We start from the raw sequence: 21,694 nt of genomic DNA, 5'->3' as shown, positions 1-21,694 counted from the left end.
GAAGCACCATTTTCCTTCATGGAGGAAAGCAGGGTATTTTCCTGACTCTTCCAGCAACTTTGTGTTAGACTGACACTAAGTAAAGTATGGTGACAGTAAACACTATGTGCTGCGGGTCTTGCATAACATCTCCTCCATGTTGCCTGGTCTATCACACTGCCATGCCACAATTCGTTCGTTCAAAATACATTCATTCCCTGATAACTATTCACACACTCAATCAATCTCTCTCTCTCTCTCTCTCTCTCTCTCTCTCTCTCACACACACACACACCTTTCTTCACCACAACTACTGAAGTGTTGATCTACGCAGTTCGACACCACCCAATGGCCCCTGTCTAAAATTCTTTGAATTTCTTTACATGTCGCCTACTGTCTCTAAACAGATATGGAATAGGGCTACACAAAAAACTTGAATAACCTCTTCACCTCTAATTTGCATTCAAACACATTTACCAGTCCTGATCTATAACAAAATGCTGTTTTATTTCCGCACAGAACTTGTCTTCAGCCTTCGCACTGATTGTCGATTCTTGATTGTCTCTCTCTGCGGTCATTCCCTCCTGGTCAACCAGCACCACGGTTGTTCCAAGCCATACTCCATCAGTATCTTTGCTACATCCTATTTCCAAATGTTACACCTTCGAGGTAGTTGCTCCCGATTCTTATCAAATCGCTCAACATATAAAACCACCTAAATATCGCCACCTAAATCACAGCACACCTTTTGCTGTAGTGAAACTTTGATCTCTCTTCCAAATTTTTAACCCCTCCTTTCACACCATTACCTAATTCCTCCCACACAGCCTGACCACCCAGGCGCAGCTTACCTGCAATGACAAGAACTCTCTAGTACAGTTCGCCGATGGGATCACAAAAGGCCTTCGCAGACAGGTGCTACCTACAGACCTAGTCCGCAAACTGATCTCCCGCACCATATCCCCACACAGTCCCAATCCTTCCACCGACCGCAGAACCAGCTTCAAAGGAGTTCCCACAATTTACCTTTGTTTCTGTGCCATCACTTACAACAGAAAACACAGATTAATGCAACAAGTCTCAGACTGACACAAACACAGTGTGACGCGACTGCCGTTGCTGCGGGAAAGGTTCAGCACGGCACTGTCGCACCATTCTTTCACTGCATTCGACGAAACCACAAATTACGTGCACATCGACCAATACTCCACCGGTGTATCACTGTCAATGTACAAATAACACTGATGGAAAATAACCCGCGATAGAACAGAGTACTGCTCAATGCTAGCTTAAGCTCAACGAGTAAAGTGTGTAGCACAGTTTTAAACAGCGCGTACTGTGAAACGAATTTAATATGCGAGTTTCCCAACAAAACACCCAGCCGATACTGTTAACATATGCACTACCATGCAGACATGATAAAAAAGTAATGTGAATTTTTTTTCACCTTCAGGAATTTTTATTTATTCATTATCAACTTTGTCCCATTCGAACAAACCCCTCTCAGATACAATACACTTGTGCTACCACTTCTTCCAAGCTCGGAAGCAGTTCTGAAACTCACATTGAGCTGCTTCAGCGATTCTGTTTTATCTCATCAATGCTGGCCAAATTATGACTGTTCTGTTTAGCTCCGAGGATAGAAAGAAGTCACGAGGAACCGTGTTCAGCAAATAGGGTGGCTCAGGTGACATAGCGCCCCACCCCCCCTTTTTTTTGTCAAAAAGAAATCACAAACAATTTTTGAGGTGTGAGCAGCAGAATTATCGTTATTACATTTCCACAAGCAGTTTTAAGTCAACTCTGCCGTTTTCTTTGGATCGCTTCACGCAAATGGCATTTAACTCTCTTATTGACGGTATGACAATGATGCAAGAAACTTTTATGCACTATCCCACTGTAATGGAAGAAAACAGTGAGAAGAACCTGCATATGTGATCGAACTTGTTGAATTTTTTTCAGTTTTGGCCCTTGTGGAAGTTCCTACAGGGAGGAGTGGGACTGGGTTTCAATGTCATATCCATATACCCACTTTTGTCGCTTGTTATACCCTCTTATAGAAGTTATGGAGTATTGTCAACTTCACTCAGTAATACACAAACGGTGTCTACATGACATCGTTAATGGTCAGAATTCAACAACTGCACAACAAATTTTGCTGCTACACGTACTGTGCCCAAAATACCGAAAAAAATTGCTCGGCACGAGACAAAGGATATGCCGACATCACCGGTAACCGTCCTCACGGTGATGAGCCAATTTTCCAGAACCATTTTCATTACTTCTTCCGCATACTCTCATACTAGTGCGGTCTTTGTCTTCAACATCTTCTCGGCCCTCCTCAAAATGTTTATACCACTCGCAAACTCTCACCTTACTCGTAGCAGATTCCCCAAAAGCCAGAGTCAACATTTTGAATGCAGTGCTGTGTTTTATTCTATTTTTCAAGCAAAATTTAATGCACATTCTTTGATCTGTCTTTTTTTAAATTACAAACTTGCCTGGCACTTGAAAACATGTATAATATTTCTGGCTGTCAACATCAAACTAAATATTTGAAACAGCTGAATATGTAATAATGTGAAGCAACATGATGAAAAAAGTTTGAAAATCACCTCGTATGTTCAGTGCAATACACATACAAAGATAAATTGAGGTAATAAATCAAACAAGAAACCTGCAATCGCAGCCCCCTTAAAGCAAAGTTCCTAGGTTCAGGAAGCAGTTTTGACTACCTCCAGATGCATACAACAGTCATGTACCCCAGGTGAGATGAACAGAATGCCGGCCACTCACCGGCTCTCGCAGTATAAGCAGGCGTAGCGGTGAGAGTCGGAGTTGCCGGCAGCGCCCACAGCTGCACGCCGCCGGACCGGAAACTTGCGGGAAGATATCGGCATCAGCTGCTGTCGCACTTTTTTCGCCAGCTCCGTGTTGTACACACGTCGCCACCGACCCGTCGACAACCCTCCTGACGCGGAGGTGGGCGCGGGGCGGTGCGTCGTGTGCTGGCTCAGCGTCTGTCGGTTGAGGCTGGGGAGGTGGGTAAAGTCATTGCAATTGCGACTCCACTGACAGCTCTCTACCACAGTTTACACTTACACAAATAGTACAAATAAATCTACATCAAATTCAGAAAATACCAAATTTTACAACACAGTCATTGATAGTGATTCTCATTTAATCTTAATCATTCACTTGCAAACCATTCGTCACGAATACTGGCACATTCCAGTACTAAAACAACATTTTCATATTCGTCAAATGCTGCTGTGTTAATTTCAGTTTCTTGTCAAACCAGTCCCACACAGTACAACTTGACAAATGTGTTGTGACGCAAGGATGACAGTCTGGAAAAAGTATTACTGCGGTGACAAAGTGATCTATAATGTAACTCGAGGTCTAGGTTAGACTGGCAAAAATAATTTGGTTGTGAGCTGGCAAGACCACCGACTGTCAGAGCGAGGAAACAGTTACGGCAATTGACTATTTTAGTAGTGATTTTGATTGTGTTTTACATGCCATCAAAACAATTTTTATTGCTACTCAAATATTCTGATCCCTGGCATTGTTAAGAGCAAAAGAAGCTTTTACTTAAATGTTCTGTTGATGTCCACAAATTGTCATCTTTTTTCTGGCCTTATCACATACCTTCACAATGTCGTCATGTTAATCTGTATTTGGCAATGATGTACCCCATGTGGCTACGTGAATTTGTTATCCTGTGTCAAAGTGTGAAAAAATTTTCAAAATGTTTCAGAAAAATTGTGCAGCTGAGATAGGACACGGGTACCAGCCTGGCATTCACCTAGTCAGATGTCGCAAACTGTCTATAAAACCACATCCAGACTAACCAGTACATGACATCTCATTGTCAGTCCACGAGACAGATTCAATCTGAGGCTGGTAAGCCATCTCGAATCTGGGAAGCAGCTCGCCAATGCACAGGGATATCGAGGGGATCTGCTGATGCTTAGGAGAATATCATTAAAAGTGGGAGTTGGTGCAATTTTACAATAGAAGGGAAAGTAGAAAGAAAGCTGCAAGGATAAATCTTAAAACTGTAAGCACTGACATATTGTCATTGAACTTACGAGAACCACTTTGTCCTCAATTACTAACAAAGAGAGAGAGGGGCTGGCCAGTACTTACTTCAGCCCAGTATAGCTGATAGATACACAAAAAACAACCGAAAATTTAAGTTCCTAGCTTTCGGAATAAATGTTCCTTCATCAGGGAGGAGAGAGGGGAAAGAAAGGGAAGAAGGGAAAGTGGATTTAGTTACTCACAACCCAGGTTATGAAGCAACAGGGAAAGGAAAACAGGGAAGGTAGCACGGATGGAGGCATGGTTGTCAGAGGGACACCAACACCAACCACAACAGAACTGTCAACAAACCCCCCTCATAGCCAACAAACGTAGCCTAGCCACCCTACTCAATCTCCCCATCCCAGCACATACCCCACACAGACCAAATCTCAACTATAACCACAGTCAAATGCCACATATCACCAACCCCAATTCAGTTCTAAACCTCTCATCCAGATCCCTCTCTCCTCCAGAGACATCTGTTCTATCAAAAGGCTTAACCTTTAGCCCCACACCTAAATTCAACCACACTGCCCTGGTTAAAGATCTCCTCTCTTTCACCCGGAACCTCAACTGGAAATATCACTTCACTACCCAAACACAGCCCCCAAATACTAGACCCAGTGTTGAACCTTGTCTAGAACAGTTCCGACCACCTTCTCAAAGGGATCCTCCTCCCCTCCCCCAAAACCATCCCTTGCAGACATTTCAGGAATTCCTCGCGTCCAGTGTTGTCTCCCAGTCCTTCTTGAAGAACATCCTGACAACCCCCAACATCACCCCAGCTGAATCCCGTGCCATCAAGCAGCTGAAAACAAACCGCTCTATTATAATCCTTCCGGCGGATAAAGGCTGCACAACTGTGGTACTTGACCGTTTGGAGTATTTGGCAGAAGGACTGCGTCAACTCTCCGACACCTCAACCTACAAAGCTGTTACCCAGGATCCCATTCCCTCCATCCAGACTGAGCTGCAGAAAATCCTAAAAATCCAAGGTCCCTCACAAGGTCTCACAACGGCTTCCATAGACCTACTCACTCCATCTGAGCCACATATCCCTACCTTCTACCTATTACCCAAAATCCACAAAGAGAACCATCCTGGCCGTCCCACTGCAGCAGGCTTCAAAGCCCCAACAGAACATATCTCAGCTCTGGTAGACCAACACCTCCAACCTATCACCCGCAGACTTCCATCCTACATCAAGGACACAAACCACTTCCTAGAACGCCTCAGATCCATTCCCACTCCTCTCCCACCTGAAACCTTTCTTGTCACCGTAGATGCTACATCCCTTTACACAAACATCCCACACACCCATGGTCTCTCTGCCCTTGAACACTACCTCTCCCAACGCCCACCCGAAGATCTTCCAAAAACCTCGTTCCTTATCACACTTACCAACTTCATCCTCACCCATAATTACTTCACTTTTGAAGGCCAGACCTACAAACAAATCAGGGGAACTGCCATGGGAACCAGGATGGCTCCGTCCTATGCCAACCTCTTCATGGGCCGCATGGAGGAGGCTTTCCTGAAGACCCAACAGCTGCTTCCCCTGGCCTGGTATAGGTTTAAAGATGACATCTTTGTGGTCTGGACTCATGGTGAAGAAACACTCCTTAATGTCCTCCATAACCTTAACTCCTTTTCGAATCTGAATTTCACCTGGTCCTTCTCCAAAACCCAAGCCACCTTCCTGGATGTTGACCTTCATCTTGTTGAAGCTCACATCCACACCTCTGTCCACATCAAACCCACAAACAAACAACAGTACCTTCACATTGATAGCTGCCATCCATTCCACATCAAACACTCCCTTCCCTACAGCCTAGGTATTAGTGGCAAACGTATCTACTCTAGTGACGAATCCCTCAACAATTACACCAATAACCTGACCAGTGCTTTCCTCTCCCGCAACTATCCTGCAGACTTTGTCCACAACCAGATCTCCCGAGCAATACATTCCTCCCCGTTCAACAACAATGTTCCTACCCTCAGACCACACAGAAGCATCCCCCTTGTCACCCAATATTATCCTGGCCTCGAATACATCAACAAATTACTCTGCCAGGGATACAACTTTCTCAAGTCAAGCCCTGAAATGAGATCATCCCTTGACAATATTCTCCCCACACCACCCAGAGTTGCCTTTCGTCGCCCCCTAACCTCCGTAACATCCTTGTTAAACCCTACAATATTCCCAGACTACCTTCTCTACCCAGCGGTTCCTACACCTGTAACCGACCCCGCTGCAAAACCTGCCCCGTGCATCCCCCCACAACCACCTACTCCAGCCCCGCTACTGGTAAAACATACACAATTCAAGGCAGGGCCACATGTGAAACTACACATGTCATTTATCAGCTGACATGCCTGCACTGCACAGCCTTTTACATTGGTATGACAACAACTAAACTGGCTGAGCGCATGAACAGACACAGACGAACTGTCCGCCTAGGAGATGTCCAATACCCAGGAGCAGAGCATGCCCTCCAGCGTAATTCTAGGGACCTAGGAACCTGCTACACCGTATGTGCCATTTGGCTTCTCCCACCCAACACCAGTCCCTCTGAACTGCGGAGATGGGAACTTGAACTCCAGCACATCCTTTCATCCCGCCATCCCCCTGGACTGAACCTATGTTAAACAGCCTCACTCCCATTTACTTTTCAGTCTTCTCCTCTTTCCCTTTCCTCTTTAGCCATTCATGCATCTTTTCATCCCACATCTTTATACTATACACCTCTTTACTTCTGTATGCATCCTCTTTGGTTTGAAGCTGGCACAGTACTTAAATAGAAATCGGGCTTCCCTCTGACAACCATGCCTCCATCCTTGCTACCTTCCCTGTTTTCCTTTCCCTGTTGCCTCATAACCTGGGTTGTGAGTAACTAAATCCACTTTCCCTTCTTCCCTTTCTTTCCCCTCTCTCCTCTCTGATGAAGGAACATTTATTCCGAAAGCTAGGAACTTAAATTTTCGGTTGTTTTTGTTGTGTTTCTATCGGCTGTACTGAGCTGAGGTAAGTACTGGCCAGGCCCTCTATCTCTTTGTTAGTAATTGTTTCACATCTTTATATGAGATTTTCCATCAATTAGTTAGACCACTTTGTCCTCAGTAACTTGTACATGAAGTCGGGGGAACTAATATTCACAATACTACATGTGACACATTATTTCCATCGACAGATGTAGTATGAATGTGCACAACAAAACACTTCTTCCAAAGCTACAGAAAATAGTTACATATATGGTAATGTTGACAATAATCAATACAGTTTTACTAAAAATTTAAGTAATCCTCACAGCACAATAGGATCATATTGTACAGAGAGAAGTGTTATTATTAATGCAAAATGGCCAACATGTGTGTAAACAACTCCTCTTTAGCTATGGATGAAATATTTTTTCGTTAATACTCACAAAGCAGATGCATACCAAACCTTATGGTATACAGCAATATTGAACTAAAAATCCGATGTGCTTGAAATAACTAAAACTTATCTATGGGCACCCACATGGCACCAACCTATTCATGGGCCATATAGAAGAATCCTCCCTAGAAACCCATAATCCTAAACCCCTTACCTGGTTCAGATTCATTGATGACATCTTTGCTATCTGGATTGAAGGTGAGGGCACCTTATTCACATTCCTCCAAAACCTCAAAAACTTCTCCCTCATTTGCTTTACCTGGTCCTACTCAACCACTTTCCTAGATGTTGACCTCCACCTCGAAGATGGCTACATCAGTACCTCTGTCCATATCAGACCTACTAACCACCAGCAATACCCCAACCTCGACAGTTGCCACCCATTCCATACCGAGAAATCCCTTCCGTACAGCCGAGGCACTCGTGGTCATTGTATCTGCAGTGACGAGCAATCCCTCTCAAAATATACCGAGGGTCTCACTGAAGCCTTCAGACTCCGCAATTTTTCTCCCATCCTTGTACAAAAACAAATCACCCATGCATTATCTTTCCAGTCTCCCACCACCTCCCACAGTCCGGCCACAGAGGAGCATTCTCCTCGTAACTCAGTATCATCCAGAACTGGAAAAAACTGAATTACATTCTCCACCAGGGTTTAGATTACCTCTCGTCGAGCCCTGAAATGAGAAATGTCCTGCCCACTATCCTTCCCACCCCTCCTACCGTGGATTTCTGCCGTCCACTGAAACTACACAATATAGTCGTGCATCCTTACACAACCCCTGCTCCCAATCCCTTACCTCATGTCTTATACCCTGTAATAGACCTAGATGCAAAACCTGTCCCACACATCCTCCTACCACCACCTACCTTAGTTCGGCCACTAACATTACCTATCCCATCAAAGGCAGGGCTACCTGTGAAACCAGTCGTGTGACTTACAAGCTAAACTGCAACCACTGTGCTGCACTCTATGTAGGCACGGCGACCAACAAGCTATCTGTCATGAAAGGCCACCGACAAACTGTGGCCGAAAAACAAGTGGACCGCCCTGTAGCTGAACACACTGCCAAACATGATACCCCTCATCTCAATTACTACTTCAGAGCCTGTGCCATACGGATCCTTCCCACAAACACCAGCTTTTCTGATTTGGGCAGGTGGGAACTTTCCCTGCAATACGTCTTACGTTCCCGTAACCCTCCTGGCCTCAACCTCCATTAGTCACTGTCCTCGCCCATGCAGCCCCTTTCCCGTTCTCATTCCAGCATCACATTCAGTCATTTTATTTCTCTCCTTTTCCACCACTTCCTAATTCAGTGAGACACAGCAAGGGACATGGAAGACCAGCTGAAGGGAATGGACAGTGTCTTGAAAGGAGGGTATAAGATGAACACCAAAAAAGCAAAATGAGGATAATGGAATGTAGTTGACTTAAAGTAGTAGGTGAGTTCTGAAATATGGGAAGGAAAATAACTGATTGTGGCTGAAGTGGAGAGGATCTAAAATTTAAGAGTGCCAATGGTAAGAAAATCATTTCTGAAGAAGAAAAATTTGTTAACACTGAATATAGATTTAAGTATTACAAAGTACTTGTATGGAGTATAGCCCTTTATGGAAGTAAAACATCGATTATAAACTGTTTAGACAAGAAGGAAATAGAAGCCTTTGAAATGTGGTGCTACATAAGAATGCTGAAGGTTAGATGGGTCTATCACATAACTAATGAGGGGATATTACTAAACAGAATTGGGGGAACAAGAAATTTGTGGCACAACTTTAACAAAAGAAGGGATAGGTCAATAGGACACATTCAGAGATGTCAAGGGATCAATAATATAGTACTGGAGGAAAGTGGTGGTGGTGGTGGTGGTGGTGGTGGTGGTGGTGGTGAGTGGGAGGGGGGTTGTAAAAATCGTGAGGGAGACAACGATATGAATATAGTAAGCAGATTCAGAAGGATGTAGGTTGTCGGTTGTAGTAGGTACTCTGAGATGAAGAGGATGGCACAGAATAGAGTAGCATGGAGAGCTGCATAAAACGAGTCTTAGGGCCACAACAACAAACATACATTAAATAGATCTCCTATGATTTATCAATTAAGAGAAAAATAGTTTGTTCCTTAGGCAATTTTGAAGTATGTACTTATCCAATAGATAACACACATTGCGCATCTACTGTAACAAATTTACAAGACTCAAACCACACAGCTGGTTGTGTACGCACCAGAGAAGTGTGTACACATAGAATGATGCAGTGCTCCACCTACCCTGGGCTGAGTCCCCTCTCCAGCCGGTTGTTGAGGGCTCGGTCCAGCAGCCCTCCGAGAGCTGTCGAAATCTGTGTTTTCAACCCCGCTGACCGGTCACTGCGGCCCGGCTGTTCCGTCGACGTGGCAGAGCCTGCCGTCGTGCTGTAACATGGCAAGACCAACATTGGAGCGAATTGCGATGGCAGAATTCTGCCATGGAGTACACTAGACCTGTCGAAATACAATGAGGTGACAAATGTCACGGGATACCATATCCTGTCGCCCCTCCTTTTGCCCGACAGTGCAGCAACATGACGTGGCACAGACTCGACAAGTCGTCATAAGTCCCTACAGAAATACTTAGCCGTGCTGCTTTTACGACAGTCCGTAATTGCCAAATGTTGCCAGTGTAGGATTATGTGGAGGAACTGATCTCTTTATTATGTCCCATACATTCCTGATGGGATTAATGCCAGTGTAGGATTATGTTGAGGAACTGATCTCTTGATTATGTCCCATACATTCCTGATGGGATTAACGTCAGGAATTTGGGTACCGAAATCATCCATTCGAACTGTCCAGAATGTTCCTCAAACCAGTCGCAAACTGTTGTGGCACGGTTACGTGGCTCATCGCTTTTTGGAAACACTGTGACGAAGCAAGCTGGGATATTTTTACGTCCCCTCTTGTTTTGCCATCTGCCTCCTTAAAAGTCATTTTTTTCATTTTTGAACTAATTACCATTAACATATGTAATTTTTAATCTGTGTTTTCATAAAAGAGAAATTTGGCTCTTAGTTTTAAAGAATGTAACACCAGATCTAATTTTGTGCTTAGTTTTAGGTATGTAATTGATTTTCTAATTTATTTTGACTATTGCTAGTTAGTATCTTTCGTTATAGGGTGAAATCAGTAATTGTTTCGTAACTTAAATTCTGTTGGTGACGTATAAACAAATATAAATTCTGTGCTAATTATAAACATTTGGAGGAACAACTAACAGTAATCTTAAAGTATCTATTGGCTCTATCTGAAACCATGTTAGCAAAGCCAGCCCTTAATTAATTTCAAAGTAATTAACAGTTTTGTCAAAAGTATTGTTTGTGTAACTATATTTGTTAATTTCATGACTTAAACAAATAATTCGGCTTAACCCTCGCTGTAGAAGAAACTGTTAAAAAGACGGAATTTTTCAATGTATTCAGTTAATTTAACGAGTTAAGTTTTAATTGTAATTTCTGTAAATTTAACTTCAAACAACATGTAGTTTCGGCCCCTATTATTGAGAGGATATAAGGGCCTGATTTTTGGTCACGAGACAGTCAGTCCACGGCCAAGTCTCAGACGACAAACCTGTACTGATTAGAATGACAACAATGCGTCAATGTAACTGTGAAATAAGGGTTAAACAATTAGGCCGTGTGTAAAAACCAATGACAGTGACTGTTCCATACATACCTGATTATTCTTCAAGAACTGTGGACTTTTTGGTTATTTTCTTACTGCTCGTAGATGTTCAACAGTAAACTATTATAGCAGTATGTGGATGTTCGCCTGCAAACTATTAATGAGGCTTATCGAAAGTTAAACAATAGTCTACTGGCCATATATAACTGTGTATTATTGGGGGGGGGGGGGGGGGGGCTGTGAACAGTGAAAGTAAGAGACTGTGAAACCAGTGCACGATGGGAGTGGCGACTGGGTGACGTGGTCAGAGGAGTCCTGCTTTCAGTTGGTAGGAACTGATGGTGAGGTTCAGATGTGGCACAGACCCCATGAAACCGTGGATCCACGTTGTCAACAGGGCACTGTGTGAGGTGGGCAGGGAATGTGCTGGGTCCTGTGGTCCAACTGTACTGACCATTGACTGGAAATGGTTATGTTCAGCTACTCGGATACCATTTGCAAACATTCACGTATTTCGTGTCGTGACGACACTTACCTGCTTTGTTTCTTCATTTGCACCTGTCTGCTACATCATTTACAGTAGACACTAGACACCCCCCAGTTTTCAACCAGTACATGACACCGAGGACAACAAATGAAGAAACAAAGCAGGTAAGTGTCGTCACGACACGAAATACGTGAATGTTTGCAAATGGTATCCGAGTAGCTGAACATAACCATTTCCAGTCAATGGTCAGTACAGTTGGACCACAGGACCCAGCACATTCCCTGTCCACCTCACACAGTGCCCTGTTGACAACGTGGATCCACGGTTTCATGGGGTCTGTGCCACATCTGAACCTCACCATCAGTTCCTACCAACTGAAAGCAGGAATCCTCTGACCACGTCACCCAGTCGCCACTCCCATCGTGCACTGGTGTTGCTGCTTCTCATAATATTGTTACTTCTATCACACTCATTCATATGCTGCTCCACTCAAAATTTATGAATGTCTATGTTCTTACATTTACTTCTCTGAGTACTTCCCTACTGAATATTTTGATGCAATAAAAACAGCTAGCATGTCACATTAACTGACGTAAAATTGAGTGAAAATAGAATGTCTTCCGATTGCTGAAAATTTTTAATTAACAGCAGTTTGTACTGGGGCAGTATGCCAGAATTGTGTGTAGAGTTTTCTCACTGGCTCATTAATGGCGGGCATCTACATCTACATCCATACTCCGCAAGCCACCTGACGGTGCGTGGCGGAGGGTACTTTGAGTACCTCTATCGAGTCTCCATTTTATTCCAGTCTCGCATTGTTCGTGGAAAGGAGGACTATCTGTATGCCTCTGTGTGGGCTCTAGTCTCTCTGATTTTATCCTCACGGTCTCTTTGCGAGATATACGTACGACGGAGTAATATACTGCTCGACTCCTCGGTGAAAGTATGTTCTCGAAACTTCAACAAAAGCCCGTACCGAGCTACTGAGCGTCTCTGTTGCAGAGTCTTCCACTGGAGTTTATCTGTCAATTCTGTAACACTTTTGCGATTACTAAATGATCCTGTAATGAAGCGCACTACTCTCTGTTGGATCTTCTCTATCTCTTGTATCGGCCCTATCTGGTACGGATCCCACACCAGTGAGCAGTATTCAAGCAGTGGGCTAACAAGCCTACTGTAACCTACTTCCTTTGTTTTTGAACTGCATTTCCTTAGGATTGTTCCACTAAATCTCGGTCTGGCATCTGCTTTACCGATGATTAATTTTATATTGTCATTCCATTTTAAATCACTCCTAATGCCTAATCCCAGATATTTGTGTAATTAACTGCTTCCAGTTGCTGACCTGCTATATTGTAGCTAAATGATAAAGGATCTTTCTTTCTATGTATTTGCAGCACATTACACTTGTCCACATTGAGATTCAATTGCCATTCCCTGCGCCATGCGTCAATTCGTTGCAGATCCTCCTGCATTTCAGTACAATTTTCCATTGTTACAACCTCTCGATATACTACAGCATCATATGCAAAAAGCTTCAGTGAACTTGATGTCATCCACAAGGTCATTTATGTATATTGTGAATAGCAACATTCCTACGACACTCCCCTGCGGCACACTTGAAATCACTCTTACTTCGGAAGACTGCGTTCTGTTATCTGGGGTGTTGACCCAAGTTGTCAATTCGATGGTATGCAAACACATTGGTGATGAGATAAGAGCCATGAAATACTGAGAGAATGTGCATTTCGCAGGGTATCAAAGAGAATAGCAGGGTCCGGGAGTCACACCGTGCTACAAACAGAAGTACAACACAGTCTGGTTAAACACCATACCGGAAAAATGCTCGATAATTCAACTCGACGTACCGGTAGAAGATGGCCGTGGCAGGCATCGAAACATGGTGCAGAAAAAAGAAGCCGACAACTCGGCTGAACACCTGAAAGCACACTGACTACTTGACAAATACAGAGTATCAGAGGAACAGACACCATCCTTTCTTGCACTCACTAAAAATGGTAGGAAAGGAAAATTAAAGAGGTATTTTGATGCTGCAGACAGTGCTGTCAAAAATTCTAATCCTGAGCTTAAGAAAAACAACAGAAACCATCTCGCTAGAAGTGCAAACTGACTTTTTTTTAGAGGAAAGTCGCACACAAATAAAATCTTTACACTAATGCAAACATTCTAAATAATAAGATCCAGAGTGTGAAAGAGAATTTCAATTTGATACAACAACACACTTGAAAATGTTAATATAGGAAAATTATGCTTCGTTCTAGAAAATAAACATCTTCCAGTAAACCAGATCAGGAACAGCAAGTGCCCAATACGAGGATTTAAACAAAGAAAGGAATTGGTTATGGCTAAGATGCTTGCATTCTGCAAATTCTAATTTGTATGTGGATAAGACAAAAATTGTCTGCAATGTTGACATAACTCTTCTTGCATTGTTCATACTGACCTCTGTCCTCTTATTTTACTACTATGCTGTTATGGTGCTGATATGCTTGTTTTATCCTAATTCCCCTATTTGTCTTCCTTCCGTAGCAGATAAACCACGTGTGCTCCATTACAAGTTTGCATCAAACAGGAATAACGAGCCGTGATCTCGTTTCTGTGGTCGGAAAGTGTATCGGGGGACACAGTCTGTCAAAAGAGTTTTGGCACAACTTGGGAACAGCGTCTTGCCACAACAGAGTGTCTACGAATGGATTGCAAAATTCAAAAATGTTCACACAAGTGTTATGCCAGGCGACCTTACACGACCGCAAATGACACTTGAGTGCGCACGTGACACGTTCTGGTACGAGTGACTACTGATGAAGTGGCAATTCGTCAGCAAAATAGTCACAGTTTTGCATACGAAATCATTCACAACACACTCAGGTTTCATAAAGTCAGTGCAAGATAGGTCCCAAAGCAACTCGCAGAGCTGCACGAGCGAACGTGCTCGGACACCTGCCAAATAAATTTGGATCACTACAGTAATGCATGTAACGGCTTCTCAGATGAATCACCACTGGTGACGAAACGTGGATCTGTCATTATGAGCCAGAGAGTAAACGGCAGAGCACGGAATGGAAACACTTACAACAGCGCGGAAGGAAAAAGTTCAAAACCCAAACATCAGCAGGAAAACTAATGCTTACCATTTTTTGGGACACATAAGGCCCAGTACTGGACATTATCAGAGAGAAGCACAACAACAAACAGTGAGCGTTACAACGAGATGCTCACTTACACGCTAAAGCATGCAATTCGAAGCAAACACCGAGGAATACCGTTGAAGGGCGTCGTGTCGATACACAACAATGCTCGTCCACATACCACTGCCCGCACACTCCGGAAACTCAAGTTTCATTGAACGGCTCATCGCCCGTATATTCCTTATGTCGCCCCTTCCACCTACCACTTGTTTGGTCCACTCATAGAGTCATCAAGGGGTCATCAACTCACCTGAAACTAGGAAGTGAAGGATGCGCTGCAAGTGTGGCCGAAAACCACCTTTTCTGAGGGCATCAGAAAGCTCATGTGACAGTAGACCGAGCGTGTTGAAAGCAAGAGGTGACTATTGACAAATGATATTAATGTACATGTCCTTTGGTGTTGCAATAAAAGGTACGGCTACACTGTGGATAATTTTTGACTGACTCTCATACGTGGAACAAGTTACTGTAAAGAAGGGAAAGACCTCACATCCCCACAATCCTTCTCACCAGGGCTTCTCACATCTGCTATTCTAATTTCTGCTTCCAAAAAATGCTCTTCATAAACTTTCCTTTTAAACTCTTACACCTACGAGACACATTCAATGACTTAAAACAACATACAGTAAGCAATTTTCAACCATTATCCATCAGTGCCCTAATTCACTGTTACCTTGAAATACAGAAAGTTTGTTTTCACAACATTTTCAGCCCCTATTTTGGGCAGTCATTCTTCTGCCGCTTTTCCTCTCCTATGCCAGCCAACCTGTTCATTTCAGAGTAACACTCTTAGCCAAGATCCTCAATCATTCGTTGTACGTATTCCAATCTCTGTCTCGCCCTGGAGTATTTGCCTTCTACGGCTCCTTTTAGTACCGTGGAAGTTATTCACCGATGTCTTAACATTACCTATCGCCCTCTCCCTCCTGCTAGGTAACATTTTGCAAAATTCATCTCATCTCATGGAGTATCTCTTCACTTCTAATTTTACCATACTTCTTTACTTCAGTATCCTATTGTAATACCACATTTGAAACATTTCTGTTCTGGTTTTCCCACAGTCCACAGCTCACTTCCACACAGTGCTGTGTCCCAAAAAAAAACAGGCGCACGCGTCTCATTTTCTCCTTAGTGCATCCATCTACTTTGTGGTCCCCCAAGTCTGATATTAAAGTTGTCACTAATCTGATTTATGCCCCCCCCCCCCCCCCCCGAACAATTTCTTCGCCTTTCTTTGGTTTACTCTCAGTCTATGCATGTGCATGTGCATGTGCATGTGCATGTTAAGGTATGTCCACATGATGCCTCTCTTGTCGTGTGCAATAGCAGACTCACAGGAATAAAAAGGAGTGCCCTGTGGGAAGAAAGCAAGTACACATGGGCGTTCTTATGTTGCCTCATCGTGGAAGCAATATGCTTGGGAGGGTGTGTTGTGTTTATTGTGATGAACAGGTGACAGAAATAGAAAATGCAAAAGAGAATATAGCTAAAGAAGTATTTAAGTAAAAGGGCTACGAGAGATATGAAGTAAAGACAAAGTTTTGTCTGCATATTTCAAACCAGATCACAGCGAGATTTTAGATTTTCTGCTCAGAAAACTGCAGCGATAAGGCTGGTAATAAAACTTCGTTAGCTAGTAAATGGTGATTTATATACCAGATGGAACTATTTTTTCCTCAAATGAAAAAGTATTTCAGTGATTATTCCTGATACTGAGAAATATTGAAGGGAGGTTCTTAGTCATTATGTGAGTGTTAATAAAGTTTCAATGCATCATTTATACTTTATTTGTTTACACAACTTTAATCGTCAAAGATGATACATAGATTGACATCCTCGGAATGGTAAAATTGGGAATTAGATGCCAGAATCAAGTAGAATGGGGGTCGTATTTTTCAATTATGTATTTTTTGCATCATCAATGTACTTCGTTTCAATTTTAGTCATTTTCTGAGGAGCTAAACATACCCCATCACTTCTTTTGTTCAAATGTCAGGTTCTCTTGTTGTTGTGCTTTTAACCGCCATAGCACGAATACTCATCCACAGTTTTCATAACTTTTTGGCTTATTCTTCTCAGGTTTTCTACTTCTAAATTTACAGTATATTATTCTTTACTAAAACACAACCAGAGACCTTTTACACAATACTTGACACTCAAGGCAACAGATCTCGAATTTTTACTCGAATAATCTTCAGAAGGGGTACTCTGTATGACTTTCTTCTTCGTCTTTAATCATCTATAAACTTAAGCGGGATTCCTTTGGAGTTGACACACATTACTGCGCATAATTCAGTTCACAGTATAACATCTACACACTACACAATCAAATGCACATAAGCCTCAGCTGTCTGTCGTCTGCCAAAAAGTGCAAAGAATCCGACGGAAGGCAGGTGGCAATGCACTTTACACACGGGCATTTCCAAGAAATTACGCACGCACACATGCGCACGCAGAGTTGCAGTGAAGGAAATTTACGTACGTGCACAAAGTTGAACACAAAGAAGGTATCGTGTAGACGCACCTCAACACTGTTCATTTTATTCGACTACTCCCGCAACCCTTCCCCACCTTTACACAGCGCTGCCATGTTGGCCAAAGAGCTTGAACACCACAGATAAAATATTACATGTCAGAGATATTATGTGCAGTTCAAGGTCACACACTGCCTAGCCACGAAATTAAGTCCACACTAGTTATATGATAATTGTTAATATTTTTTTAAAAGGAGATAAGGAAAGGAGTTAAGGAATTTTTACTATCTATAATTCAACATACAGTCACCACTGATCTTTATTTTACAGTTACCATTGCCGACTTTGGCCCATATAAAGAAATACTCATCAGCAATTAACTACTTCTTTCTTCTAGTGAACAAAACAAATGTCATGCTGGGAACAAGAGTACCATATGGGAGTTTTGCAAGTATTCCTGCTGTCTCAGCTATACTCCATGTCTTCCAGGCCAAAATGTTAGCACCTGGAAATGCTTCAAGGCCACCATAGTCTGCAAGATTACCCCATACAACAGCCAGTGTTAGCCATGTACTTCCTCCAAATACTGCTTGTACATCACAAGTGAAATTAAGCCACACTCCGCGAAACACACTCGGTCCTCCAATCAATTGCTGTTTGGAAAACTGCCCAGCCAGGTCAATATCAATGGCCTTTAACGACCTGTACACAGGTACACGACACCGCCAGCGGCGACGCCAAGCGCGTCGCAGAGGCATTGGTGAGGCCTCAATATAATGCCGCAAGAATCGGTCTCACCTGGCCGGTTGCCGCTCCGCGGCGTGCGCTGCCGAAGCCGTGGGCGCGGTGGACCCCGGCGAGCCACTGCCGGCGCCTACCGCTCCCGTGCCGTTCGTCTCCGGCCAGCCACCGGATCCAAGGGGGTACTCCGAGGCCGGAGACCCCACTACCGAAGGCTTCGTCTCTGCGTACATAAGCGGACATGTTACAATGGAGAACAAAATGTAACTTAAGTTTATAATGTGCTAGTAATTATTCCTTAATTTCTACTCTTTTTATTTCCAGTTTTTATCTTTCTGAGTCTAATATTTAGCAGCTTCAATGTTTTTAGAAAATGGCAACCTTAACCAACATAATGCTCTGATCAAGTTTAGACTTGTAACTTTTAACTGTAACAGCCATTTGCAAATTATGTTGAAGAATTGCATACTTTGTCACATTATTTAGTGTCATTTACTTTATCCAAAAAATCATATATGTTGTCTGAAACGTAACAGCCCATTGAGGCCTATGTAAAATGTACATTTACCAGTCTAATTCAGGAGTACACATGCAAACAAAGTATGTAACTCGTCTAGAAAAATTTATAACTGGGAAAATAACTGTTTAATCTAATTCAGTTCAAAGTGTAGAAGCTGTGTAAATGAAAGGAATAATTCCCGTGAAGGGAGTCTCCAGTAATTAATAGAAGATATAAATGTATTATTGTAATTCCTTATTTGAGAGTTTATTCTCAAATGAAATCACAGGCACGTACTAGTATCGTAGTGTGCTTAATGTTCTGAGCAGACGTACGTTTAGATACGTATTTTCAGTTTTATACGTAAATTTTAGTTGTTAATTATTCAAAAATTGACTTTAAACAATGCCAAGGATTGTTCGGGATTGTTAAGAAATTATAAATAGTGACTGCTGTGTTGGCATAGGGAGACAGCCTGGTTTTAGTTTTTGAGCAGTGAGCATGTAGCCACTCTATTTGTATTGTAAGTATTGTGTGCCTTTGTGATAATGCTTTAACTCTGTTTTGAAAGTATAATAAATGTATTTAAAATAACATGATACAAGATGATTTTTAATTTTAACTTTTCTGTAGTAGAAATTTTACAGTAACTGTCTCCAGGACTTATGCAGCAACAGATTGCCCGATACGATGAGTAAAACAACCACTAAGAATGTTATGTCTGTAACTTATTCATTTGATCATTCTGCAACTTTTCAACGTGAACAGTAATATATACTTGAAACAAAGATGTGTAACTTACCAAACAAAAGCACTGGCAGGTCGATAGACACACAAACACACACACACAAAATTCAAGCTTTCACAACCCACCGTTGCTTCATCAGGAAAGAGGTAAGGAGACGGAATGACGAAAGTATGTGGGTTTTAAGGGAGAGGGTAAGGAGTCATTCCAATCCCAGGAGCGGAAAGACTTACCTTAGGGGGAAAAAGAGACAGGTATACATTCGCACACACACATATATCCATCTGCATATATACAGACACAGGCAGACATATGTAAAGACAAAGAGTTTGGGCAGAGATGCCAGTTGAGGCGGAAGTACAGAGGCAAAGATGTTGTTGAAAGACAGGTGAGGTATGAGCGGTGGCAACATGAAATTAGTGGAGGTTGAGGCCTGGTGGGTAACGGGAAGAGAGGATATATTGAAGGGCAAGTTCCCATCTCCAGAGTTCTCACAGGTTGGTGTCAGTGGGGAGTATCCAGATAACCCTGACAATGTAACACTGTGCCAAGATGTGCTGGCCATGCACCAAGGCATGTTTAGCCACTGGGTGATCCTCATTACCAACAAACACTGTCTGCCTGTGTCCGTTCGTGCGAATGGACAGTTTGTTGCTGGTCATTCCCACATAGAAAGCGTCACAGTGCAGGCAGGTCAGTTGGTAAATCACGTGGGTGCTTTTACACGTGGCTCTCCCCTCTCCCCTTCATGAAATCCTCCCCACTCCACCAAGAGCGTCTTTCCGCCGTCCACCTAACCTTCGTAACCTCTTGGTACATCCCTATGAAATCCCCAAACCACCTTCCCTACCCTCTGCCTCCTACCCTTGCAACCACCCCCGGTGTAAAACCTGTCCTATGCACCCTCCCACCACCACCACCTACTCCAGTCCTGTAACCCGGAAGGTGTACACGATCAAAGGGAGAGCCAAGTGTGAAAGCACCCACGTGATTTACCAACTGACCTGCCTGCACTGTGACGCTTTCTATGTGGGAATGACCAGCAACAAACTGTCCATTCGCATGAATGGACACAGGCAGACAGTGTTTGTTGGTAATGAGGATCACCCTGTGGCTAAACATGCCTTGATGCACGGCCAGCACATCTTGGCACAGTGTTACACCGTCCGAGTTATCTGGATACTTCCCACCAACACCAACCTATCCAAACTCCGGAGATGGGAACTCGCCCTTCAGTATATCCTCTCTTCTCGATATCCGCCAGGCCTCAACCTCCGCTAATTTCAAGTTGCCGCCGCTCATACCTCACCTGTCTTTCAACAACTTCTTTGCCTCTGTACTTCCGCCTCGACTGACATCTCTGCCCTTACTCTTTGCCTTTAAATATGTCTGCTTGTGTCTGTGTATGTGCGGATGGATGTGTGTGTGTGTGTGTGTGTGTGTGTGTGTGTGTGTGTGTGTGTGTGTGTGTGTGTGTGTGCGCGCGCGAGTGTACACCTGTCCTTTTTTTCCCCTAAGGGAAGTCTTTCTGCTCCCGGGATTGGAATGACTCCTTACCCTTTCCCTTAAAACCCACATCCTTTCGTCTTTCCCTCTCCTTCCTGAAGAAGCAACCATCGGTTGCGAAAGCTAGTAATTCTGTGTGTGTGTGTGTTTGTGTGTTTTGTTCATGTGCCTGTCTGCCGGCGCTTTCCCGCTTGGTAAGTCTTGGAATCTTTGTTTTTATTATATATATACACACACATTTCCATCCGCACATACACAGACACAAGCAGACATTTTTCTGATATTATATAAGATACCCTTCTGCACAATTATTTACATTATCATTTTTGTGCAACTGGAACTCCAGATTCACAATTTAGTTACTTATATAACAATACTTACACCAGGAAGATAAGTGCAGTTAAAAGCTATATTCGAAACGGACTGACATGTGAACACGCACCTGGGCAGAGGAAATCGCCATCAGCTCCCGTGTCTCCGGCCGGCACACCGGGCATCCAAATGGTGTTGTTCGGTTCACACCAACCTGCGAAATGGTTTCAAATTTAGCTATGTCGTCAGTAAAGTACGTTTGTCAAAATGTTTTGTTCAACTGATAAGAGTAATTGAGTCGATGAATCAGAAAACGGGTCACATCCACTTTTTTCCATTTACATAACACAATCCTTCCATTGCAAACGTAATGATAGTTGCCCCATTATCATCATCAGGTTTGAAAAGAGGTCATCTAGTACATTCAAACTCTATTACTGGCCACAGTCGATGGCTAAATTACGTTACAATGGTGTGTTTTGTTTCACCCCGTGGTCAACTGCCGTGTGATTATGCGCCTAAACCCATAGCGTAGTAAAACAGTTTTTTGCGATTCCCG

At 43.1% G+C, this 21,694-nt stretch overlaps 1 protein-coding gene across 1 annotated transcript in view; it reads right to left on the bottom strand.

Annotated features, from left to right (window-relative positions):
• Positions 1 to 21,694, bottom strand: part of LOC126295269 (uncharacterized) — a 254,583-nt gene that overhangs the window by 173,950 nt on the left and 58,939 nt on the right. The window contains exons 6-9 of the mRNA XM_049987697.1: positions 21,266 to 21,349; positions 18,131 to 18,296; positions 9,774 to 9,917; positions 2,776 to 3,012 (exon numbers count right to left, since the gene is read on the bottom strand). Coding sequence (XP_049843654.1) covers positions 2,776 to 3,012; positions 9,774 to 9,917; positions 18,131 to 18,296; positions 21,266 to 21,349 — 631 coding nt within the window. The remainder of the gene's footprint in view (positions 1 to 2,775; positions 3,013 to 9,773; positions 9,918 to 18,130; positions 18,297 to 21,265; positions 21,350 to 21,694) is intronic.

The sequence above is a fragment of the Schistocerca gregaria genome, chromosome 11 (assembly GCF_023897955.1).
Source record: "Schistocerca gregaria isolate iqSchGreg1 chromosome 11, iqSchGreg1.2, whole genome shotgun sequence".
NCBI lineage: Eukaryota > Metazoa > Arthropoda > Insecta > Orthoptera > Acrididae > Schistocerca > Schistocerca gregaria.
Note: the sequence above shows the minus strand (reverse complement) of the source record. Positions and strands in the feature narration are given on the sequence as shown.